Raw genomic sequence first — 27,169 nt, 5'->3', positions numbered from 1 at the left:
GCAGACCTGTGCCAGCGTGCTTTGACAGTTGCCAATCATATTTGGTGTCTCTTTAGCGTGCTTTTACAAAGAAAAAAGGTTTCTAGTGTAAGCTAATAGCAGCCAGTCAGTGTCCTTCAAGCGGCTCTGTCAGGCCTTCCTTCAGCGTGTGCTCTGCAGACCTGTGCCAGCGTGCTTTGACAGTTGCCAATCATATCTGGTGTCTCTATAGCGTGCTTTTACAAATAAAAAAGGTTTCTAGTGTAAGCTAATAGCAGCCAGTCAGTGTCCTTCAAGCGGCTCTGTCAGTCCTTCCTTCAGCGTGTGCTCTCCAGAACTGTTCCAGTGCACATTGCCAATCATATCTGGTGTCTCTATAGCGTGCTTTTAAAACCCCAATTTTTTTTTCACTGTTATAGATTGAATAGCAGTTACTTGTCTTCAAGCGGGTGTGTCAGGCCTACAGTGTGTGCTCTGCAGAACTGTTCAAGTGCACATTGCCAATCATATCTGGTGTCTCTATAGCGTGCTTTTACAAAGAAAAAAGGTTTCTAGTGTAAGCTAATAGCAGCCAGTCAGTGTCCTTCAAGCGGCTCTGTCAGTCCTTCCTTCAGCGTGTGCTCTCCAGAACTGTTCCAGTGCACATTGCCAATCATATCTGGTGTCTCTATAGCGTGCTTTTAAAACCCAAATTTTTTTTTCACTGTTATAGATTGAATAGCAGTTACTTGTCTTCAAGCGGGTGTGTCAGGCCTACAGTGTGTGCTCTGCAGAACTGTTCAAGTGCACATTGCCAATCATATCTGGTGTCTCTATAGCGTGCTTTTACAAAGAAAATTAGTTTTTCACTGTTATAGATTGAATAGCAGTTACTTGTCTTCAAGCGGGTGTGTCAGGCCTACAGTGTGTGCTCTGCAGAACTGTTACAGTTCACATTGCCAATCATATCTGGTCTCACAGTAGCTTGCACGCATAGTACCACTAATCCCCCAAAAAATGACAGGCACAGGCAGGCCACCCCGCAGGGGCCGTCGTGGTGCTGTGATTCCCTTTTGCCCTAGAATAATGCCCAGTTTTCAGAAGCCACGTACCCTGAACTTGAAAAGTTCTGAGGACATAGTTGACTGGCTAACACAGGACACCCAATCTTGTACAGCCTCCGCTCGGAACCTTGACGCACCATCCTCCTCCAGCTTAGCTTCAGGCACCTCTCAAGATACCACTCACCCGCCTGCCGCCACCACCAAAACTAGCACCACAGCCGCTTTACTTGGTATGTCAGAGGAGTTATTCACACACCCGTTTGAAGAAATGAGTGATGCGCAACCATTATTGCTAGAGAATGTAGATAACAGGGATATGTCTCAGGCAGGCAGCATTAAACACATGGAGGTACGGTGTGATGATGATGATGTTGTACCCGCTGCTGCTTCCTTTTCTGAGTTGTCAGATACAAGCGAAGCGGTTGATGATGATGATGCGTCCATGGATGTCACGTGGGTGCCCGCTCGGCAAGAAGAACAGGGCGAAAGTTCAGATGGGGAGACAGAGAGGAGGAGGAGACGAGTTGGAAGCAGGGGGGGGTCGTCGCAAGGAGCTAGTGGCACAGTCAGACAGCATGCATTGGCACCCGGGGTCAGCTCGACAGCACACCAATCAACGCATGCTGTGTCCACCACCAGAATGCCGTCATTGCAGAGCTCAGCAGTGTGGCATTTTTTTTGTGTGTATGCCTCGGACAACAGCGATGCCATTTGCAACCTGTGCCAAAGGAAACTGAGTCGTGGGAGTTCCAACACCCACCTAGGTACAACTGCTTTGCGTAGGCACATGATCTCACATCACAAACGCCTATGGGATCAACACATGAGTACAAGCAGCACGCCTACTCTAAGTCGCCATCCTCCTCCTGGTCTAGCATCTTCAGCCACGTCAACCACTGCTGTCCTTCTTGCCCCCTCTCAACCGTCCGCCACTCCGTCTCCCGCCTTGAGCAGTTCCCGCTCATCTGCCCACAGTCATGTGTCTGTCAAGGACATGTTTGAGCGTAAGAAGCCAATGTCACCAAGTCACCCCCTTGCCCAGCGTCTGACAGCTGGCTTGTCCGAACTATTAGCCCGCCAGCTTTTACCATACAATCTGGTTGAGTCTGAGGCGTTCAAAAAATTTGTAGCTATTGGGACACCGCAGTGGAAGGTACCCGGCCGGAATTTCTTTTCACAAAAGGCAATCCCCAACTTGTACTCGATTGTGCAAAAGGAAGTCATGGCATGTCTGGCACACAGTGTTGGGGCAAGGGTCCATCTGACCACTGATACCTGGTCTGCAAAGCATGGTCAGGGCAGGTATATCACCTACACTGCGCATTGGGTAAACCTGCTGACGGCTGACAATCAAGGAATGCGTGGCATTGCAGAGGAGTTGGTGACACCGCCACGAATTGCAGGCAGTCCTGCTGCCACCTCCTCTACTCCTCCTACTCCATCCTCTTCCATAACCTCCTCGGCTGAGTCCTCTTGTGCTGCTGCGTCTTGCTCCACATCAACGGCACCCCCCCCAGCTCCCCAGGTACTATTCCACATCCCGGATATGGCAGTGTCAAGCCGTCTTGGGTTTGACTTGCTTGAAAGCAGAGAGTCACACCAGACAAGCACTCCTGTTTGCCCTGAACGCACAGGTGGAAAAGTGGCTGACTCCGCAGCAACTGGATATCGGCAAAGTGGTGTGTGACAACGGAAAAAATTTGATAGCGGCATTGAAGTTGGGCAAGTTGACACATGTGCCGTGCATGGCACATGTGTGTAATCTGATCGTACAATGCTTTGTGCATAAGTACACAGTCTTACAGGACGTCCTGAAGCAGGCCAGGAAGGTGTGTGGCCATTTCAGGCATTCCTACACGGCCATGGCTCACTTTGCCGATATCCAGCGGCGAAACAACATGCCAGTGAGGCGCTTGATTTGCGACAGCCCTACACGTTGGAATTCAACACTCCTGATGTTCGACCGCCTGCTCCAACAAGAAAAAGCTGTTAATTAATATTTGTAGGACCGGGGTGCTAGGACAGCCTCTGGGGAGCTGGGAATTTTTTTGCCACGTTACTGGACTCTCATGCGCAATGCCTGTAGGCTCATGCGTCCTTTTGAGGAGGTGACAAACCTAGTCAGTCGCAACGAAGGCACCATCAGCGACATCATACCATTTGTTTTCTTCCTGGAGCGTGCCCTGCGAAGAGTGCTGGATCAGGCTGTAGATGAGCGTGAAGAGGAAGAGTTGTGGTCACCATCACCACCAGAAACAGCCTTATCAGCATCGCTTGCTGGACCTGCGGCAACGCTGGAAGAGGATTGTGAGGAAGAGGAGTCAGAGGAGGATTGTAGCTTTGAGGAGGAGGAGCAAGACCAAACACAACAGGCATCCCAGGGTGCTCGTTGTCACCTATCTGGTACCCGTGGTGTTGTACGTGGCTGGGGGGGAAAACATACCTTCAATTACATCAGTGAGGAGGAGGAACAGGAAATGAGTAGCTCGGCATCCAACCTTGTGCAAATGGGGTCTTTCATGCTGTCCTGCCTGTTGAGGGACCCTCGTATAAAAAGGCTGAAGGAGAACGACCTGTACTGGATGTCCACGCTACTAGACCCCCGGTATAAGCAGAAAGTGGCGGAAATGTTACCGAATTACAACAAGTCGGAAAGGATGCAGCATTTGCAAAATAAATTAAAAAGTATGCTTTACACAGCGTATAAGGGTGATGTCACAGCACAACGAGAATCTAACAGGGGGAGAGGTGGAAGTCATCCTCCTCCTCCTCCTCCCACGACCACGCCGGCAAGGACAGGACGCTTTAAAGACGTGTTGTTGATGGAGGACATGCGGACCTTTTTAAGTCCTATGCATCGCCACAGCCCTTCGGGATCCACCCTCAGAGAGCGACTCGACCGACAGGTAGCAGACTACCTCGCCTTAACTGCAGATATCGACACTCTGAGGAGCGATGAACCCCTTGACTACTGGGTGTGCAGGCTTGACCTGTGGCCTGAGCTATCCCAATTTGCGATAGAACTTCTGGCCTGCCCCGCTTCAAGTGTCCTGTCAGAAAGGACCTTCAGTGCAGCAGGAGGTATTGTCACTGAGAAGAGAAGTCGCCTAGGTCAAAAAAGTCTAGATTACCTCACCTTTATTAAGATGAATGAGGGATGGATCCCGAAGGGACTGACACTGGGCGATACATTCGATTAAAAAAGGCCTGATGAGATGAGCTGCCTTGGGCTAAAAATGGTCCACACGCTGCTGTATTTTAGCTCTGAATGACGTTTGACTTGCGTGACTTATCCGCCACCAACTAGGGTTCAAGCCGCCATGTTTTAGGGCACTTTCTGCCTGTGAAACAAACATCAATTTTTCTGGCCGTGCTACAGAAACAATACCAAATTTTTCAGGCATGTGTACATGCCTAATTTTTAGGCCCACTGGTGCAGCACTGTGGCTTCAAAAACCAAACCAAAAAAAAATCCTCCAAGATGGCACCAATATACCAGTGGTCTAAGCATCTTCCCACCTTGGCCTAAAAAGGGGAGGTGATTCAACAATTAAAAATCTCTGCCATTTACACGTCCACTGATAGGAGACGCGGAAGGTATTAAACTGATATGAACAATACTCCACTCCTATCAGTAGGTCCGTCCCATTGTGATTTATGCCCCCCACCCACCGCGCAGGGATGGGGACCGGGGGGGAGGAAAGTAGGCACCCCCATTGTGATTTATGGCCCCCACCCACCGCGCAGGGGTGGGGGCCGAGGGGGGGAGGACAGTAGGTCCCCCCATTGTGATTTATGGCCCCCACCCACCGCGCAGGGGTTGGGGAGGACAGTAGCTCCCCCCAGTGTGTATCATGGATTGACAGGTGTCAATCCATACCTGCCAAGTGACCCTATGTAGGGGTAACAGTCCCTATTCTGCTCTGTGTCAGTGTGTATCATGGTCTCTGTGGACGGGGAACAGTCTCTATTCTGCTCTGTGTCAGTGTGTATCATGGTCTCTGTGGACGGGGAACAGTCTCTATTCTGCTCTGTGTCAGTGTGTATCATGGACTCTGTGGACAGGGAACAGTCTCTATTCTGCTCTGTGTCAATGTGTATCATGGTCTCTGTGGACGGGGAACAGTCTCTATTCTGCTCTGTGTCAGTGTGTATCATGGTCTCTGTGGACGGGGAACAGTCTCTATTCTGCTCTGTGTCAGTGTGTATCATGGACTCTGTGGACAGGGAACAGTCTCTATTCTGCTCTGTGTCAGTGTGTATCATGGTCTCTGTGGACGGGAAACAGTCTCTATTCTGCTCTGTGTCAGTGTGTATCATGGACTCTGTGGACAGGGAACAGTCTCTATTCTGCTCTGTGTCAGTGTGTATCAGGGGCTTTGAGGACAGGTGTCAATCCATACCTGCCAAGTGACCCTATGTAGGGAGAACAGTCCCTATTCTGCTCTGTGTCAGTGTGTATCATGGTCTCTGTGGACGGGGAACAGTCTCTATTCTGCTCTGTGTCAGTGTGTATCATGGTCTCTGTGGACGGTGAACAGTCTCTATTCTGCTCTGTGTCAGTGTGTATCATGGTCTCTGTGGACAGGGAACAGTCTCTATTCTGCTCTGTGTCAGTGTGTATCAGGGGTTTTGAGGACAGGTGTCAATCCATATCTGCCAAGTGACCCTATGTAGGGGGAACAGTCCCTATTCTGCTCTGTGTCAGTGTGTATCAGGGGTTTTGAGGACAGGTGTCAATCCATATCTGCCAAGTGACCCTATGTAGGAGGAACAGTCCCTATTCTGCTCTGTGTTAGTGTGTATCAGGGGTTTTGAGGACAGGTGTCAATCCATATCTGCCAAGTGACCCTATGTAGGGGGAACAGTCTCTATTCTGCTCTGTGTCAGTGTGTATCAGGGATCATTAGGATAGGTGTCAATCCATATCTGCCAAGTGACCCTATGTAGGGGGAACAGTCCCTATTCTGCTCTGTGTCAGTGTGTATCAGGGATTTGACTATCTTTATTCAGATTCAAAAATTACAATTCCAGGAAAAATTTAACAAACATTTACAAGAACATGTTATGCACATCATAGAAACAACGTAAACCTCTTTAAAGCCACAAACTTAAGACAAAAAATACGTACACACAATGTGTAAGGGTTTGAAAGAATATTCTGAATCCTTACATGTTTACTTTATCGTTTGTTTGATTTTTGTGAACCAAAAATAAACTACAAGCAGCGTGAAAACTATAAAAACTCAAGTGGCCATGCTGATCAAATTAAATAGTATGCTTTACACAGCGTATAAGGGTGATGTCACAGCACAACGGGAATGTAACAGGGGAAGAGGTGAAAGTCATCCTCCCCCTCCCACGACCCCGCCATATCTGCCAAGTGACCCTATGTAGGGGTAACAGTCTCTATTCTGCTCTGTGTCAGTGTGTATCATGGTCTCTGAGGACGGGGAACAGTCTATTCTGCTCTGTGTCAGTGTGTGCTTTGAGGACAGGTGTCAATGTTAGGTGATTTCTGCCCTTTATGGATTAAAAGCAGACTCTGCATCAACTGTGCAATTTTCCATGGGAGTTTTGCCATGGATCCCCCTCCGGCATGCCACAGTCCAGGTGTTAGTCCCCTTGAAACTACTTTTCCATCACTTTTGTGGCCAGAAAGAGTCCCTGTTGGTTTTAAAATTCGCCTGCCCATTGAAGTCAATGGCGGTTCGCCGGTTCGCGAACATTTGCAGAAGTTCGCGTTCGCCGTTCGCGAACCGAAAATTTCGGGTTCGCGACAACACTAAAAATGATCTGTGCTTTATAGGCGCTTTAAAATAAAATTAACAAGTGCTCTTTAATGCAGCTGCTCACACACAAAAAGTGGGACCTCTCCAATCCCTCCAAATTCAATGAATACAAGGTACACTATTTCCACAACCCGTGTGTAGTAGTGAAAGTGTGTAGCGCTATAACATTTTTACTTACTCCCCAAATTGCTTTAGGGGTGTAGATAGTCTCCTGGTAGCTAGAAGAAATTTAAAGGTACATAGTGTATTCCAATTTTTACAAATAATTATACCCCTTATAATTAAGAAGCACTCACGTGGTTTAGAGCCTATTTGGATTGGCTCTAATCACTTTCGCTTTGTGTCATTCAGGTGACACACACCTCAACGTCCAGATGGAGTGTACTCCTCAGAAAGGGAAACAAAAACAGGGGAGGGGAGGACAGGAAGAACTCGCCCTGGTGTTGAAATCCTTATGGACACAGTATAATAATAGGATAAGTGCAAAAGTAAAGGTTACTCCTCACCTGGTTAAGAGCCTGTAACCTGCCTCCCAGTATAATAGTGTATGAGCTAGTTTAAGGACAGCTCTCTCCCTTCTTTTAGCAGGATAGATGAAACTTCAAATGCATGTATTTCAGCTTTTTAAGAGCATTTATTGCTTAAACATTAAAAATCAATCTGATACATACATTCAAATAGTCCAAAACGCATTTCGCCGAATCCGTTCAGCTTTCTCAATTGGTCACTACATAGTATGCCTATCTGACCTCCTGTGCTGCAAAAAGCTTAATATAGACATGCATGTTATGAGACATAGAATGCAGACAGCAAAATCATAAATAGGTTCAGACTTGCTTGAATCTGAGCCAGTCTGGGCATAATTATTCTCATGTTACAACAGAGAAACTACCAGTGACATCTCTCCCCGCAGACCCCCGTGTGAACAGGCTAGGAAAACGAGAGGGAAAAGGCAATGGCGGCAGACAGTCATGGGAGTCCAGTTAGAGTAGAGAAACCTGAGCAGTAGCGAGCACTCAGCCCATAACGTCCTAGTCTCTTTAGTATCAGCCAATGCCTCTTAGGGGATGAGTGGGAGACCCCTGTGCCAGTCTGTGCTGCCGTGATGTGAGTCGTAGTCCCCTTGGTCCGGCAGTGTGTGGCTTGGGTGTCTCAGCGTGGACCGGTTTCTGTGTCGGTGAGTAATCTGTGGCTCTGGTAGTGGGTCCCTCAAGCTGTAGCCGTAAAGGTGCATCCAGTAGGAATCACTCGTGAAAGTGTCGCCTCTTGCCGGGTCGGCCCGGAGGTACATTCTTTGCAGGGGGAGCGGTGTGGGCCACTTCTGGGCCTCGCTGCCGATTTTGGCGCCGTCACCTATGGCCTCCGCCATCTTGACTGCTGCGTCTTGGTGTCGGATCAGGGCGGCCCTGTTGCTGCTCTCTGGGTGGTCGGGGCATGCGGGGGTGAGGACCGGGATCACCCCCCCGGTCCTAAGGGGGGGGTGCGGGGCCATTTCCCAACTGGTCTGGCCCTTGGTTGAGCACCGTTGGGCAGGATAGCAGAGCAGCGGCCGTCTGCTCCACTCACCGCCGGAGTAGGCCTCCTTGGCGCCAGTGAGGATTCTTCCACCAGGGGACTGAACCCAGTCAGGCCAGCCTCACCCTGGGTCCGGTACTCTCCACCCGATGAGGTTTACCGCCATTGGTCAGCTTTTTTATGCCAAAAGTCTGATTTTCTTGCTCGTTTCGTTTGAATTTTTAGGAGCTGGTCTGACATGCGACAATCTTGCTCGGCGGCCTGGCCCCGCCCCCCAACCTCTGTTTTTAATCTTTCAAGATTCTTTTCTTTCAGGAAGTGTTCCGGAGGATTGGAGGAAGGCAGATGTGGTTCCTATATTCAAAAAGGGTTCAAAATCCTTGCCTGGAAATTATAGACCTCTGAGCTTAACTTCTGTGGCTGGTAAACTATTTGAAAGGTTATTAAGGGATAATATTCAAGAATTCCTTGAGAAGAACATAGTTATGAGCAAAAATCAGCACGGTTTTATGAAGCACAGGTCATGTCAAACTAACTTGATTGCGTTCTAAGAAGAAGTAAGTAGAAGTATAGATCAGGGTGTTGCAGTGGATGTGATCTAATTGGATTTTGCCAAGGCATTTGATACAGTTCCACACAATAGATTAGTGTTCAATTTAAGGAAATCGGTCTAGATGGAAATGCTTGTTCTTGGGTAGAACATGGACTTAAAAACTGAGTACAAAGAGTTGTCATTAATGGTAAATGTTCAAGCTGGACAGAGGTGACAAGTGATGTCCCTCAGGGGTCTGTTCTGGGACCCCTTCTATTTAACATGTTTATAAATTATCTTGAAGACAGCATTGAAAGTCATGTTTCAGTGTTTGCAGATGACACAAAACTCTGTAAAATAACACAATGTGAGCAAGATATTACTTTGCTGCAGAGGGATTTAGATAGACTGGGGGACTGGGCACTCAAATGGCAGATGAAATTTAATGTTGAAAAATGCAAAGTTATGCACTTCGGCGTAAAGAATACACAAGCAATGTATACCCTTAATGGAAGTGAATTAGGGATAACAACACACGAAAAGGACTTGGGGATTATTATAGACAACAAACGATGCAAAAATGTGCACTGTCAATCAGCAGTGGCCAAAGCCAGTAAGGTATTGTCATGCATGAAAAAGGGCATTCATTCTCGGGACGAGAATATCATTTTGCCTCTTTATAAATCACTGGTAAGACCACATATTGAATATGCTGTGCAATTTTGGGCACCTGTTCTAAAGAAGGATATTATGGCACTAGAAAAAGTGCAGAAGCGGGCTACAAAATTAATAAAAGGAATGGGACATATCAGCTATGAAGAAAGGTTAACAAATTTAAACCTATTTAGTTTATAAAAATGTTGCCTGAGAGGGGATATGATAACATTATACAGATATATTCGGGGCCAATACAAACCATTGTGTGGAAATCTATTCACAAACTGGACTTTACATAGGACACAAGGTCATGCGTTTAGACTGGAAGAAAGAAGATTTCGTCTAAGGCAAAGGAAAGGTTTTTTTTTACTGTAAGAACAATAAGGACGTGGAATTCTCTGCCTGAAGAAGTGGTTTTATCAGAGTCCATACAGATGTTCAAACAGCAACTAGCTAGCAAACAGCAAACAGCATATTTGCAAAAACAGAATATTCAAGGATATAATTTTTCAATATAGGGTAATAGCTGCTTGATCCAAGGATTAATCTGACTGCCATTCTGGGGTCAAGAAGGATTTTTTTTCCTAGTTTGTTGCAAGTGCTTCAAACTGTTTTTTTCTTTTTGCCTTCTTTTGGATCAACAGCAAAAAACAAATGTGAGGGAGGCTGAACTTGATGGACACAAGTCTCGTTTCAGCTGTGTAACTATGCGTCTCATTAGCCCCCCATTTGTCCCATTAGACCCCTCCCATCCCTGTATGTGTCCCATTAGCCCCCAGCCCTCCATGTGTCCCTTTCCCAGTATCCCGGTGGGCCAGTCCGGCCCTGGGTGCGGTATGATTTACACCTTTGTGTTGACTTCCTGAATTACAACATTCTCTACAAGAGGTAGGAGCCATGCAGGACACTGCACACCTACATAGTAATCATCTGGAAGAGTTTTGACCATGTTAGCAGCTACATTGTGATCACCATGAGCCATATGTAAAGATTGGTGTGTGTCTGCACTCCCATCCAATTTGACATAATTTTCTGATTGTCTGCAAGATATTTGCTGAAGTGCACTTTTGTCTATGTAGCAAGAGAGATCGATAGCCCTGCCCTACCACAAGTGTGCCTTTGAAGAGAGGAAGGCATGCTGGCTAGTAGGAATACTTCAAAAATCTTTGGTGAAGTGCACCCCCTGAGCTACAGCATTAGCAAGCGGTGCCTTTACTAGTAGCAGACAGGAACGGTACACTGATGATCTTCCTGATGAAAGACAATTGATAGGGAAGTACATAACGCGGTACAAGAGCCTGTGATAGCTGCTTAAAGGATTCCCTTTCTATCATGGATCAACAACAATCTACGAAAATCCGCTTGGCAGTCAGGTGAGTGATATTGTTAGTCTGCTGTATCAACATTCCCTTGGAATAACATCAAAATGTTTGAGTGGGCTGACAGACATTCTTGGGCTAATTTGGACTGAGAGTCTGTCTGTCCCTGCCACCTAGAGGCACCAAGCTCAGCAATCCCCTCTGCCTTTCACAACTACTACTCAACTACTATCGCCTTCAGACAGTGCAGGGGGATGTTGAGACTAGCTGGCAGCTGTTCGAATCAGATACAGCTCCATTGGCCCTGCTGTCTGCCCTAGTATCTTTTCTTTCTGCTTCTTCCTTTGGTAATATAGACTTCATATTGGCACTAGTATGATAAACTTTCACTCTCCCCCTACTCACTTCCTTGCCACACAATTTACAATTTGCTATTCGCTGTTGAAGCAATGCCAAACTTTGCTTCAGTGAGATCTATTAGCCACAACCCTTGCCCTTCTGGCAGATTTGCATCTTTGAAAGCTATTGCAATACTAGCCTTGCTTAACTAGTGCAATCGGAAGGGAGCTAATTGTGTTAATAATAATAATAATCTTACTGGGTGAGATACTTCTGGAACTGGTGGGAGATGACATATTAACTGTTTCCATTAAATGAGGCGAGTCTACCTCTCAAAGTGGCAAATCCACAATAGGTGCAAACATAGTGGAATTCTCCCTCTGTACTCTATTCCAGGCCTGGACTGGCCAGCGGCAAATGCCCAATGGGCCGCAATGGTCATGGGCCGAGGAGAGCATGGGAGATCACAGAATCTCCCATGTCTGTCCATGCAGAGCCGAGCAGCGGCCCTGCTGTGTGCCTTCATGGGCCGGTGGGGAGATCAAAGATCTTCCTTACCGGCCCACAGGCACTGATATGCGGCTGCTGGCTGGGGAGGGAGGGAGGCAGAAGAGGACCCGGGAAGCTCTAGCCAGCAGCTCCGCCGGGTTCCTCTTGCGAGGTCTGAGCGTTGCCGCGGTTACCACAGCAAAACGCTCAGATCTTGCGAGACTGAACTCTAGCCCTGTAGGCTAGAGTTCACTCACCACTAAGACCAAGAGGAACTGCAGCACGGCCTCCCTCCCAGGCTAAAATTAAGAAGGGGGGGGGTGTATAAATTGTTTTTGTTTTTTAATACAAAATGAATGCATATTTAAATAAACATATTCACACTAACAGCACCCTCACACACACAGCACTTTCACACTAACAGCATACACACAAAGCACCTTCAGACAGACAGCACCCTCACTCACACAGCCCCCTCAAACACACATCACCCTCACACACACACACACACAGCACGCTCACACACACACAGCACACTCACACACATATATAGCACACACACATGTATAATATATAAAATAACCCTCAGTGAGTTAACAAAGATAATTAGAAACATAGAATGTGACAGTAGATAAGAACACCCTCACAAACACAGCACCCATCTTACACACACACAGCACACCATCTTACACATACAATACGTCCAAACATATACATTGTGACAAAAGTACTCCTTTCCCTTGGTACATTGTCCTGGGATTGGGGTGTTACACACAGTCTTTTCAGGCCTTAGAGACACTTCACACACTGGATGAGGTAAAAGGACTTGCTCTTTTTATTGTGGTTCCAAAATAAATGCACAGTAAGGTATAAAAGGTAACAAAATATATAAAACAAAATCCTTGCTCTTCTGAGCACTAACTAAACAAAATAATTAGCTAACTGGGTTGGGTGTCTTGTCCATTTCCCAACATAAACATAAACAACAACCTTACTGTTTCAGGGTTTTTCAGCTCTCTGTTTCCACTCACAGAAATCAAACACAATCTCCCTCCTCCCTTGGCAGGGGAGTACTTAATAGCACCTGTAATTGACAATCCTTTTCAGGTGAGTTAAATTAGGATTGAAACTCTGGAACTGGACTTCTCACCTGTAGGTTCCAAGCAACTTCCAAAATGTGGAGTGGAGCACTGACCTACCCTACTCTCCAAGTGCTCCACCCCAGGGCCCAAATATTAATTTTAACATAACACATTTCCCTGGGGCTAATTACACAGTAGGTAGTAAGTAGGAACCTTGCAAAATCTGGGGAGGTATATAGATTCCCTCCAGCACAATTCCTTGCTTTCGGTCATATATATAATAATTAATACAATGTTAAACAAAAATCTGCACACCAGTCAAGCCATAAGCCTTGCTTTTTCCACAGATTAAAAGGAATCCATGTTTAAAATGGAATGAGGCAAAAATGTGATTCTTTGTTAAACTAATTTGCATATGCCCACCCAGAATCCTTTGCGGTTGTAACACCGCTGCAGTTATGGGATTTCTGTGGGAAAAGCAAGTCTTATGGCTTGACTGGTGTGCAGATTTTTGTTTAGCATTGTATTAATTATCCACAGACTTCAGGTGGAAAGGGTTTTCAATCACAATTTTTCCCCACCATAACCTATTTGGATTTTGCTTCCCAAGCACTACCAAGCCTCAATAAGCAAACCAGTAACCAACCTCATGCTGACGAGTTGCATTAACAACGAAACAGCTGTCCATGAGTGGTTCACTGGTTTTGCATCTTTTCCTATATTGTGTTTCAAGCTGTTGTATACAGCAAACACAGTTTAAAGGGAATCCATGTTTAAAATGGAATGAGGCGTGGCGTGGCCTGACACCTAGCTGCATGGACGCATTCTAACGAGGCTCCTGCTAACCGGGTGATTCAGGGCTAAAAATAACCGGACTGAAAAAAAATTAAACGCAAAATTAACATCTCTCGACCCTTCAGAGATGTCGCAGAGGCAAAAAACTAAAGCTGCAAAGGCAGATCGAGCCTCCTTCTTCCTGGCCAAGACGGCGACACCACACACGTGAGAAGGCCGCAGCCCGCTTGAAGATGGCGGTGCCGCTCGCTCCGAAGAGGACCCCCCTCTATCCCCAATGTCCTCAGATGCAGGACCAGAGGACAGCCCGCTTACAACTCAGCAACTGAAATGAATGTTGTCAGAACTCACTGACACCATCCAGAGAAACATGGCGACGCAGATTCAAACCCTCACGGCAGATCTCAGAAAAGAGATAATTGAGGTAGGCCAGCATACTGCTCATATAGAGAAAAGGATGGATGATTTCGCTGAGGCACACAACGGTCTCGCAGAGAAGCTGCAAGAACTGGACACCGTCCTACACGACCATGCGGTCAAAATGGCCGATATGGAGGACAGATCGAGACGCAATAATTTGCAAATACGCGGCATCCCAGAATCAGTGCTCAATCCAGCACTTAATACTTACCTGCTAGACCCCTTCCAGGCGCTGACACCGGAGACCCATCCAGACCAGCTCATCATCGACCGAGCACACAGGCTGAGAAGGCCGAAACACCTCCCCAACTCCACCGCGAGGGATGTGATAGTCCGAGTCCACTTCTACCATGCTAAAGAGAGGCTGGTCAGAGCATCCCGAACACCCGGCATGCCAGATCCCTACCAGGACTTAAAAATCTTCACGGACCTGTCGGCTGCAACCCTACAATTCCGCAAAAGCCTGAACCCCCTCACGACAACGCTATGAGCAAAAGGGATTATATACCGATGGGGATACCCTGCAAAGTTGCTCATCCAGTACCAAGACTCGCTACACGCTGTACACTCGCTAGCGGCTGGCAAAGAGAAATTTAAGTTGTGGGGACTCCCAGTTGCTATATTAGGTGACCCCAACCAAGCAAAGATACCTCGGATGTCCCCAGAGTGGACCCCTGCCTGAACACAGAAAGAATGCAAGGCCTGCCTCTCCACCCACTAAGAGAGTGTTAAGTATACCTAACTTCAACTGCTGCATACAGAGCAGTCATTAGTATCTATGTACTGTTGGTTAAGAAATGTTATAAAATGTTATGTCTTTTACGTGCAACTCAGATAGGGAAGTTTGCGGCTCCTAGGAAGCCTCTGCATCCTCACACAATTAATAGAGGGTAATAAGCATCTGTGCCAAAAGGAAGAAAGGGTACCAGACACCCAGGACTGTAAATATAGTAGTTACAGCTATAAACTACACATAAAATACTCATAGCCCTGAAGGCCACACGTGAGCCACTCCAAACACCAGGCTTATTTCATGTACCCCCTCAATTGCAGCCAAGATCAGCTTGGCGCGCTCCAGCTCTCTCGTGTAGAGCTTAATAGGGTTTTTTACCCCCTACCCCATCCCCAGTTTATTCCCTCCTTAGTTCCCTCTTTCCCCTACCTAACCAGGTTTACCTCAGCAGACTGTAAATTAACACGGGACACAATATCCCAAAAAAGCCGTATAGTACGACCCAACTGGAGCAACCAGAACGATATGTCCGTGATATACCGTATTTTTCTCTCCATAAGACGCACCTCACCATAAGACGCACCTAGTTTTTAGAGGAAGAAACCCAGAAAAAAAATATTCTGAACAAACTGTCCCATAGTGTTTCTTACTATGGGACAGTTTGTACAGAATATTTTTTTTCTCCCCTGTCCCATAGTGTCCCCCCCTTCCATAGTCTTCTCCTCTCTCCCATAGACTTCATCTCCCCCCCTCCCCATAGACTTCATCTCCCCCCCTCCCCACAGACTTCATCTCCCCCCCTCCCCATAGACTTCATCTCCCCCCCCTCCCCATAGACTTCATCTCCCCCCCTCCCCACAGACTTCATCTCCCCCCCTCCCCACAGACTTCATCTCCCCCCTCCCCACAGACTTCATCTCCCCCTCTCCCCACAGACTTCATCTCCCCCCCTCCCCACAGACTTCATCTCCCCCCTCCCCACAGACTTCATCTCCCCCCCTCCCCACAGACTTCATCTCCCCCCCTCCCCACAGACTTCCACCCCCCCTCCCCACAGACTTCCACCCCCCCTCCCCATAGACTTCAACCCCCCCCCTCCCCATAGACTTCCACCCCCCCTCCCTCCCTCCCCATAGACTTCCACCCCCCCTCCCTCCCCATAGACTTTATCCCCCTCCCATACTGTCCCCCTCCCCTTGTCCTATAATTACTTACCTGTCTTGCAGCGTTGGCCGGCAGCACAGGGCGCACAGCGGTAGTGAAACTTGAATTTCATGTTCCGGTTTCCGGCGGGACTGAAAGGAAGTGCGCACTCAGCTTGTGCGCGCTTCCTTTCAGTCCCGCCGGAAAACCGGAACATGAAATTCAAGTTCCACTACCGCGGTGCGCCCTGTGCTGCCGGCCAACGCTGCAAGACAGGTAAGTAAAGCTTCATATTCGCTCCATAAGACGCACAGACATTTCCCCTCACTTTTGAGGGGAAAAAAAGTGCGTCTTATGGAGCGAAAAATACGGTACTTGCTATCTAGGTATAACTACAATATGGGCAACTTGATTGTCATCACTCTATCCTCAGTTCACCTTCACTCAGCATGCGCCATAGCGAAACTTGTCCCCAACTATCATAAGAGTAGTAACGTATAATGTGAATGGGTTGAATACCCCAGGGAAACGGTGTTTATTGCTCAAGGATTTGATAAAATCTAAAATAGACATTGCATGTATTCAAGAGACCCACTTTAAGAAAAGCTATACACCTAAGATCTTTAATAAACACTTCCCAATACAATACCATGCGCTCTCGGCAACCAAAACCAAGGGCGTATCTATCCTAATACATAAAGACATCGCATTCACTACCCAGAGGCAATATATAGACCCCCAGGGTAGATTCATAATCCTGCAGTGCCTCATTAACGCAGCCCAATACACGCTTGTCACGGCATACTTCCCCAATGAGAATTCCAATCAATACCTTAAGTCCCTGCTAACGAAAATCGACCAATATCGCCTAGGTAATCTATTGCTATGTGGCGACTTTAACTTCACCCAATCACCCCTGGACAGATCAACTCAGAGGGGCAATAATACTCGATTGTCACAGGACAAGACCCACAAGAACATCACCAAGACACTCTCGCTGCATGACCTCTATGATGTTTGGAGAACCCTTAGTCCTGAAACAAGAGATTATACTTTTTACTCGAGGGTACACAACTCGTATTCTCGGATAGATGGGGTTTTTTTTGATAGAGTGATCTTGCCCCTTATCTCTGATTGTGGGATTGGTGAGATTATGTGGTCAGATCACAGCCCGGTCATCCTGGTATTGAAGGATGAATTCCAGTACAAAGGGAAAGGTACTTGGAGGTTTAACGACTCCCTATTGAATGATGAGAAATTCACCGCTACCATTAAGAATGAGCTCATAAACTACTTTAAATTAAACACCATCCAAGAGACCACGGCATCCAATGTCTGGTCCGCACATAAGGCGGTGCTTAGGGGCCTATTTATTAAACAAGCTTCACATATTAAAAGAATCCAAGATTCGGCATTGTTGGAATGCCACATAAAGATAGCACAACTTTCTGCATTAAACAAGACTCAGACCAACATAGAAACAGGGACGGAACTCACCCTACAATATGACAAACTAAGAGACTTGACAGCGGACAAAACTAGGAGACTACTCCATAAACTAAAGGCTACTGCCTACCATCAAAGCGGTAAAGCCACTAAATTGTTAGCAGCGAGATTACGCAACAACTGCAATGTACAAAAGATAGCACACCTTATAAATGATAGGGGTCAGAAAATACTAAATCCCAATGACATATCTCAAACCTTTGCGAGATTCTACGCCAAACTGTACAACTTGCACCTCAGGGCCGGGTGTGCCTGGGCACACCCTAATCCCCGCGGCACGCCTATGTATTGAGACCGGCAGGGGAGATCTCAGGATCCCCCCTGTCGGCTCATGCAGAGCCGGCGCTATCCGAGCGCCGGCTCTGCTCTCAGCCTCTCTCCCCACCGGCTCACAGGCAGTGAGGGAGGCAGGAGAGGACCCGGGGAGCTATTGCCAGCAGCTCCGCCGGGTTCCTCTCGCGAGATCTGAGCGTTGCCGTGGCAACGCTCAGATCTCGCGTGAGTGAACTCTAGCCCTGCAGGGCTAGAGTTCACTCTTCACTGGACCACCAGGGATGGATGGCAGCAGCAGCAGGATCCCCCCTCCCAGGCATAAGGTAAGAAGGGAGGGGGGAAAACTGATCTGCCCCCACCTCCACTGGACCACCAGGGAAGGCAGCAAGGAAAGATCCCCCCTCCCTACATAAAGTAAGAAGGGAGGGGGGATATTAAGTAATGTACCCCCACCTCCACAATCACACACACACATACACAGCACCCACACACATACACAGCACACACACACATACACAGCACCCACAGACATACACAGCACCCACACACATACACAGCACCCACACACATACACAGCACCCACATACAGCACCCACACACACAGCACCCTCACACACATTACACAAACAGCACCCTCACACACACATCACACTAACAGCACCCTCACACACACATCACACTAACAGTACCCTCACAAACACAAACAGGACCCTAACAAACACACACACACACAGCACACTACCAGTACCCTCACACACAAACAGCACCCTCACACACAGTACATTTACAGCACCCTCACAAGTGCACACACACACACAAACAGCACCCTGACACACAGTACATTCACAGCACCCTCACAAGCACGCACACACAAACACCCTCACCCACATAGTACACTACCAGCACCCTCACATACACATGACACTAACAGCACCCTCACACAGCACACACACAGCAGTGTGTGTGTGTGTGTGTGTATATATATATATATATATATATATATATACGCGGCGTGTGCTTGTGCTTTAGGGTGCACACCCTAATGCAATAGGCTGCGCACGCCTATGCATATAACCCGACTGAAGATAGCATCTCCAAATACCTCAACCAGATACACTTGCCACAAATCACACCCGAACAAGCTACAACACTCCAACAACCCATAACCTTGACCGAAGTCAGCGCAACCATCAAAACCCTGCCTCTGGCAAAATCCCCAGGAGCTGATGGTTTCACTAACATATACTATAGGAAATTTGCAGACACATTGGCACCCCACCTATTGAGAGTCTATCAACAGGCCTCCACGACTGGCTCCCTTCCTCCAGAGATGCTTACGGCCACAATTATCACCATCCCAAAACCCGGTAAACCCGCAGATGACTGCAAAAACTATCGCCCGATCTCCCTCCTTAATATGGACGCCAAAATCTACGCTAAAATCGTGGCAAACAGACTGGGCGGATTGCTGCCAGAGCTGATTGGTGATGATCAAACAGGGTTTGTCAGAGGGAGACAGGGCTCGGACAATACGTACAAAGTGATGCATACCATGGAGCAGCTCCGGAGGCCCAGCCGAGAGGGTCTGCTTCTAGCCTTGGATGCGGAAAATGTGATTGTTTGTTAAACTAATTTGCATATGCCCACCCAGAATACTTTGCGGTTGTAACACCGCTGCAGTTATGGGATTTCTGTGGGAATAGCAAGTCTTATGGCTTGACTGGTGTGCAGATTTTTGTTTAACATTGTATTAATTATCCACAGACTTCAGGTGGAAGGGGTTTTTATCACAATTTTTCCCCACCATATATATATGTATACTACAGCACCCCTCACACTGCACCACTACACACATTACGCTCCAGATACACACTAGATCCCTTACCCTATATACACTCTACACACACACAATCTCCTATACACACTCTGGGTCCTTTACACACTAGATCTCCTACAAACACACACACACACACACACACTGCACCACCTACACACACTAAATTCCTGACAAACTCTGGATCCCCTATGCACACATTACATTCCTTGTAAGCAAACACACACAACATTCTCTAAACACACACTCTCTACAACCCCTGCACACACTATGTCATCTATATATATACACACACTACAGCCAATATGCACACACTCACTATATTCCCTATACACACAATGCCCCTTATACACACACTCTCTACAGCCCCATGCCACACATATTACACCACAAACATGAATACCACAACACAATCAGCTCACTCTACACACACGCAATCCCACAAGCAGGCTCCAAACACATGCACAATACGCTTTCCTGGCCCTTTTGTCCTCTGGTATCCCACTTATGGAGACACCAGAGACAAGTTAAAAGCAAACACAGCGCAATCATGTAATTACATTTGCTTGCGCTGCGCAGAACAAATACAGGGCCTTTTTCTCATGCTTGAGCTCTTCAGCGGGACTCTGCAGATTGAACCAACATGCTCACTTTGAGAGGGGGCATGCTTGTTATTAGTGATGACAAAACACACACTCTCTGGCCCCGCCCCCTTCCCAGGGGGCCGCTGTGATTGAAAACTGCCCGGGCCAAATTTTTTCCCCAGTCCGGCCCTGATCTCTTCTTGTAATTCCTCTGTATCATAGTCGATTATTTCCTGGGGCAGACTTACAAAAATGTCTGTATTGGTAAAGGAAAGAACAATATTATCATCACTAGATTTCTCACCAGCAAGACCATACATTGGGAACATTACTTGGGTACTCTGCTTTACTAATTTAGTAAAGAGTGGCACAGATGGCACTGACAGTCTATGCTGAGCTCTCCCTAAGTTGCTTATTGGTGGATGGCTAGAAACACAGAAGCTGTAATGCTTAATCTAGCTGTGTTAAAATGAGCTGCATGCCAATGGAAGTGGCAGCAGCAGTTATTGCAGCATGAAAATGCTGAGAAACATAAAATTGCCTCCTGGGTGGTGAACCAGAGATTATGAGCATTCTGCTAAATCCACTATCTTCAGTCTGCATACTTCTAACAGTGGTGGTGGTGGCAGAAGTGGAGGACATGGCAGCAGTTCTCATGGCTGAAAAATAGCTGTTCAGATTCTCGATGGCACTACTACTAATGGTTGATTGGGGAACTCAATGCCTTCCAGGACTCTTTCTCAATTTTTTCTTGAGAGTTAGGGAGTAACATTGTTGATTATCTGTTGCTTTTTTCTTATTGGATTAAATTAGGTATACAAATAATTGTGTAATATGTTAAACTAACAACTTTATTCAGCAAAAAGATGTTTGTATTGCAAAATGGGTTTCTGCTTGGTGGGTTTACTACTGCTTCATTATTCTGTTTCATGTTAAAGGAACGTTACAGGGTAAGGAACACAAACATGTATTACAGACCCTATAGTGTTAAAAACACTATGTAGCCCCCATGGCCCCCCTAAATATAGTAAAATATTACATAAATTCTAGTCTGCTGCCCACTCTGCCCCTGATCTGCCTCCTTGGCTGATATCATCAGAAGTGATGATCTGAGACAATCACAATGCTTTCCCATAGGAAAGCATTGAATTGGCTGAAATTGCCAATGAGGTGGGGCAAGGGCAGAGACAGTGCAAGCCAAACACAGCCCTGGCCAATCAGCACCAATGCTCTATGAGGAAAGATCAGTATCTCTATTCAGATGGTGAAGATACTGAATGTCAGCACTGCCCCAGGAAACACCTCTAGTAGCCATCTGAGGAGTGGCCAGTGGAGGTATCCCTAGGCTGTAATGTAAACACTGCCTTTTCTCTTAATATACAGTGCTTACTGCAAAAAGCCTGAACGGAATAATTCTACTCACCAGAACAAATACAATAGTTGTTCTGGTGACTATAATGTCCCATTAAGAAACACTGCACAGTAGATTGGTAATCTAGTCTTACACTAGGATCAATGACACAGTACCTGCCAGTCTCCTATTTGTCACTCAAAAATAGTTCTGGCACTGGTTTCTAGCTAAGTACAGTAAACATCTGAAATAAATCTCCAAGTCTAGTAATTATGTATATTGGGTTCAGAAAAAAACATGTTATGGGAAAGCATTGGATTTGGTGTGTCCAGCACTGGAAGACCAGCACAACGCTGGAATAAAGGTGAGTTTTTATCCTATTTAAGGGGTGCAGCCACCCAAATAGTGTTTTAACACTATAGGAAAATGCTGATTCATAAAATAAAAAAATAAAAAAATAACGATAGTGATTTTAGGGCACTGGCCATGGTAAAAAATCTGGCTTTTATATTGTGATTTATGTTTTTTTGATGTGTTAGATGCACCTGTAATTTAAAAGTACATTATTATAAGGATATAGCAATATGCTACATAAAGCGTACATCATATTTATGCTGCAAAAAAGTTTCCTGCTATATTAGGGTATGATGTGCTTGCTGTCGTGGAGGTGTGACTGTCACATTAAATTTGTTTTTAATTTTCCCAAGGGAGTACGGTAAATAAAAGTATCTTGCATGATCGTATGGAAAGCATATTGCTGCAAGTATTTTGTATATGTTATATACTCATTGCAAATTACAAGTTGCTTATGTTTTAAGCAGACACTCACCCTCTTCTCTGCCTCCAGCAACCCTGACTGACTTGAAGACTGGTCTTGTTTCTGAAAAATATTTGAATAGTATAAAAATCAGATATAAATTCAGAGAAAAATAGTATACACTTTGAGTAATTAAGTAGGATATTCTCAAATTAAAACCCCTTGAACTCTTTTAGTGAATTACTCATTTATTGTGTTTGTGTGTGAAGGAATGCACAAATAAAGTAGAAATACTCAAAAACTAGAAAGTAATACAAACATTACTACATTTTTTGCATTTAGAACATCTTTTTTCTAATTTACTATTCAAATAAATTGGAAAATATAATAGCTATTATAATAACTATTTACAAACTCACTTTAATAAATTCACAGGATTGTCTAATTTTAACATGCTACTTTGTGCAAGTTATATTTACTGTGTGCATTTTATTGATCATCAAATTAACTTTGGATTTAGTCTAAGCATTAAAATGCTTACTGAGAGGCGATAAATCATGGATCAAATGACTGACTTTTTAAAAATATTCAGATACTTTACATTGAAAATATACTTTACATTAAAAATATAATTTTGTCTATTTTGACAGCAAATTTCTAAACAATTGGGTCATGTCAACTAAACAGTGGAGGCATGTACCCTAAACAGTAGGGGCATGTCCACTAAACACATGAAAGCAAACTACAAACTTGTTTAACTAAAACACACACATTGTCAGTTTGGATGTTATTTGGAGAAAATAATGCTTTCAAAGTGCTAACACACCTTGGTCTAGGGGTAAAGTCTTTATTTACGTGTTATGCAGTGAATGAGGAGAAGTCATTAGCACTATAGGGTCAGGAACACAAACATGTATTTCTGACCCTATAGTGTTAAAACCACCCCTGGTCCCCTCTTACCTCCCTAAATATAGTGAAACCTTATTTGTATTCAAGTCTGAAGTTGCTGCATCTGCCCTTGAACTGTCTCTGTCTGGTGACATCAGCAGAAGTAGTGGTCTGAGCCAATCTCAATGTTTCCCCATAGGATTGGCTGAGACTGTCAAAGAGGTAGCTCAGGGGCAGAGCCAGCACAAGTCAAACACAGCCCTGGCCAATAAGCATCTCCTCATAGAGATGAATTGAATCAATTAATTTCTATGAGGAAAGTACAGTACCTGCATGCAGAGGGTGGAGACACTAAATGACAGTGCTGCTTACTCTGCAGCACTGCCCAAGGAAGCAGCTTTAGCAGCCATCTAAGGTGTGGCCAGTGGCGTTATCACTAGGATGTAATGTAAACACTGCATTTTTTTCGGAAAAGACAGTCTTTAAAGCAAAAAGCCTGAAGGGAATGATTCTACTCACCAGAACAAATGCAATAAGCTGTAGTTGTTCTGGTAACTATAGTGTCCCTTTAATAAAAAGAAAGGGTTTCATTACTGTGGGACAACAAGCCAAACATACAGTTACATCAGAAACTTGTAGATATAGATCAATAATTCAGTAAGTAAAACAACACCCTCAAAATGGGACATTACCCCTAAATAGTGCAGGCACCCGTAGTCTACACTCCTCCCCTCCTGAACAAAAGTCAGGAGTCTGGGGAAACATGAAAAATCAACAGTATTATACCAAAAAAAAAATCAACTTCCCAATCTATCTATCTAACTATATTCCCAAAGCTGGTGTAGCTTCAATGGTTATCAGACCAGCTATCCAGTCTGTTTCTTTAATCTGATAAATTGGGAAGTTGATTTTTTGGTTTTATACTTTTGATTGTTCATGTTTCTCCCAATTCAGGCAGTTTCTCTCCACAGCTGCTAGGTGAATTTAAATTCTTCAGCCCACTTTGTTATTAAAGGAGAGAAGGAGTGTAGACTGGGGGTGCCCTCGAAGGTACAAGTGTCCAGTATAGGTATTTCCCCCCTATCCTCATATAGATATAGTACCAAATTAGTTTACCTGGATCATTGGTTTGCAGCTGTCAGAGTGTTAGTCCAGAATGTGAGATCCAGTCTAACGTGTTTACTACCCTGTTGCTACTCTTGCTAATTAATGAAGTGAAACTTTCCTTCACCTTATCACTGCTCTTTTTATTTTCATTGCTACTGTGTTTATTATTCCATTATACAGGCAGTGTATATCACATTGCAGCAACATCAAGGAGTTTTTTTTTTTTTTACATTGTTATTGGTTCTGTATGTATATAATTAGTTTTTCTGCTTGTATATAATTATTTAGTTTTTATTTATACCAATAAAAGTTAAGTTTTATTGATGGTGTCTTCCCTATTACCATGGCTCACGCGACATTGACTGCTCTACACGTATTCTCGTACAGCTGTCTGCCCGGAACAAAACCTACCTGATCTGGGTGAATCAGGATAGGGAGTAGGGGAGAGAGCCTCAGGGCAAGGACTTTGGTATTATCTTTATATCGACATTTATTTATTTATTTATTATTGCCATTTATATAGCGCCAACAAATTCCGTAGCGCTTTACAATATTATAAATAGGACAATTACAAATAAACTTACAGGAACAATAGGTTGAAGAGGACCCTGCTCAAACGAGCTTACATTCTATAGGAGGTGGAGTGTAAAACACATTAGGACAGGAATTTGCAATCAAATAAGGTGGGCTGCCCTTTAGGAGAGGGCAAGAGACAGGTGTGTGAGGTAAGGGTTAGTCTTGGAGGCCATAAGCTTTCCTAAAGAGATGGGTTTTAAGGCACTTCTTAAAAGATGCAAGACTAGGGGAGAGTCTGATGGCGGTAGGCAGGCTATTCCATAGGAAGGGAGCCGCCCGTGAGAAGTCCTGCAAGCGCGAGTTGGCCGTACGAGTGCGGACAACGGATAGGAGGTGGTCATGGGCAGAACGGAGAGACCGAGAAGGGACATACCTATGGATCTGTGAGGAGATATAAGAGGGGCTAGAGTTGTTCAGTGCTTTATAGGTGTGAGTTAGTACCTTGAATTGACTCCTATAGCATACAGGAAGCCAATGTAAGGACTGGCAGAAGGGCGAGGTGTGAGAGAAACGACTAGAGAGAAAAATCAGTCTAGCAGCAGCGTTCATTACGGACTGTAGGGGTGCAGTACGGCTATTGGGAAGACCAATCAGGAGAGGGTTACAATAATCCATGCGGGAAATTACTAGAGCATGGACAAGCTCCTTGGTAGTATCTGGTGCAAGAAAGGGGCGGATGCGGGCTATGTTTTTAAGATGGAATCTACAGGATTTGGCAACATGCTGGATGTGAGGCTCAAAGGTGAGACCAGAGTCAAGTATGACGCCAAGACAGCGTGCTTGCAAGGATGGACTGATGTTGGTACCACAAACTTGAAGGGAGAGCGAAAGAGGAGGATCAGTATTAGGAGGAGGAAAGACAAGGAGCTCAGTTTTTGAGAGATTGAGTTTCAGAAAGCGGGATGACATCCAGTCAGAGATGGAAGAAAGGCAAGCAGTGACACGTTGCAGGACGGCAGGGGAGAGGTCTGGGGAGGAGAGATATAGCTGGGTGTCATCAGCGTACAGGTGGTAGTGAAATCCAAAAGAGGTAATAAGTTTGCCAAGAGAGGCAGTATAAAGAGAAAATAGAAGGGGACCAAGGACAGAGCCTTGGGGAACTCCAACCGAGACAGGGCAAGGGGAGGAGGTATCATTAGAAAAGGAGACACTGAATGAGCGTTGGGAGAGATAAGAGGAAAACCATGAGAGGACAGAGTCACAGAGACCAAGTGATTGAAGAGTTTGAAGAAGGAGAGCATGATCAACGGTGTCAAAGGCCGCTGAGAGGTCAAGAAGAATTAGTATGGAGTAGTGGCCTTTGGATTTAGCTGTGATTAGGTCGTTAGTAACTTTGATAAGGGCAGTCTCTGTAGAGTGGAGAGGGCGGAAGCCAGATTGAAGGGGGTCAAGGAGAGAGTTGGAAACTCTATAGGCCACCCAGTTTTCCCGGTCTGCGTCCCTGCTCTGCGGCTGGCAGGAATTTAATAGTTCTACATAGTCCATCTCCAGCTCTCGTTCCATGGCAGCGAAACGTCGGAGGTCTTCTCCCAGTCCAATAGATCTCGCCAGTCCAATATCATCTCACCTCGGTAATGAAAGATAGCCCAGTACCGTGACTCTGCTGGACTGCCGAAGTCGACATCCTCCACTAAGGCTTTCCACAACAGGCCAGGGCTTGTGTAGTTCTCCCCCTCTGGCTGGATGCCCTCTGCCCTCCACGTCTCTGGCTGGACAGTGCACCACCACAGTGCCCGGTATGAGGCGTCCAGGCTCAGTTCCCTTTCCACGAGGTACTCGAGTTGTCTTACCCGCTGCCCTCCAGGTTGATCTCCCAGAAGTGGCATCCGCCAGGCCATTTGTTCCTCCAACTGGTATGCGACACCAGGAAGGCGCTGCTGCCGTTGATACTGGATTTCCTCCAGGGCATCGTACCATAATTCTTTCCGGGCATTATCTCTCCATTCTAATTCACTCTCTTCCTCAGGTGTGTGTGTTGCCCAGGGGTCTACGAACCCCATTTTCCCAAATCTTTGTGTAGACAGGGAGGCTGTAGGCACACTAGCGTCGCCCTCAATTTGTAAATCCAAACGTACTGTGTCTCCGAGCTGCTTTACCTCGCACTAGGACGCCATCCCACCGCTGCCACCAATGTAACGGATCACCTGGCACCCCGACTTGGTACCTCCGTTAAAGGATGCTCCTAGTGCTTCCTGAGGACTCCAAGCACTCTGGCAGACACCACAATCACCGAATCCGAGAAACCTTTAAATTCTCCCAAGCATATGAATGCTGTAGACCATTGAATAGGAACCATACGAATAGGCTTGTACTCCTAGCAGTCAACTGGAACAGCATGCAATAAATCCTTCCCCCAATAATGAGACGACACATCACTTTGAGGGTAAAACAGGAACTCTGGACTGGCTCATCCAGCCTGGCTTTTATTTCCAACTCACACATACAGGCCACACCC

The 27,169-nt window shown here is 45.9% G+C and overlaps 1 protein-coding gene across 3 annotated transcripts in view; it reads right to left on the bottom strand.

Moving 5' to 3' along the window:
* The window catches only part of PPP1R12B (protein phosphatase 1 regulatory subunit 12B), a 195,165-nt gene that overhangs the window by 26,312 nt on the left and 141,684 nt on the right, over positions 1–27,169 (bottom strand). For all 3 annotated transcript variants that reach the window (XM_063444424.1, XM_063444426.1, XM_063444425.1), the window contains one exon: positions 22,216–22,266. In XM_063444424.1, coding sequence (XP_063300494.1) covers positions 22,216–22,266 — 51 coding nt within the window. The remainder of the gene's footprint in view (positions 1–22,215; positions 22,267–27,169) is intronic.

The sequence above is a fragment of the Pelobates fuscus genome, chromosome 1, assembly GCF_036172605.1.
Source record: "Pelobates fuscus isolate aPelFus1 chromosome 1, aPelFus1.pri, whole genome shotgun sequence".
NCBI lineage: Eukaryota > Metazoa > Chordata > Amphibia > Anura > Pelobatidae > Pelobates > Pelobates fuscus.
The sequence above is the reverse complement of the archived record's forward strand: the minus strand, read 5'-3'. Positions and strand labels throughout refer to the sequence as shown.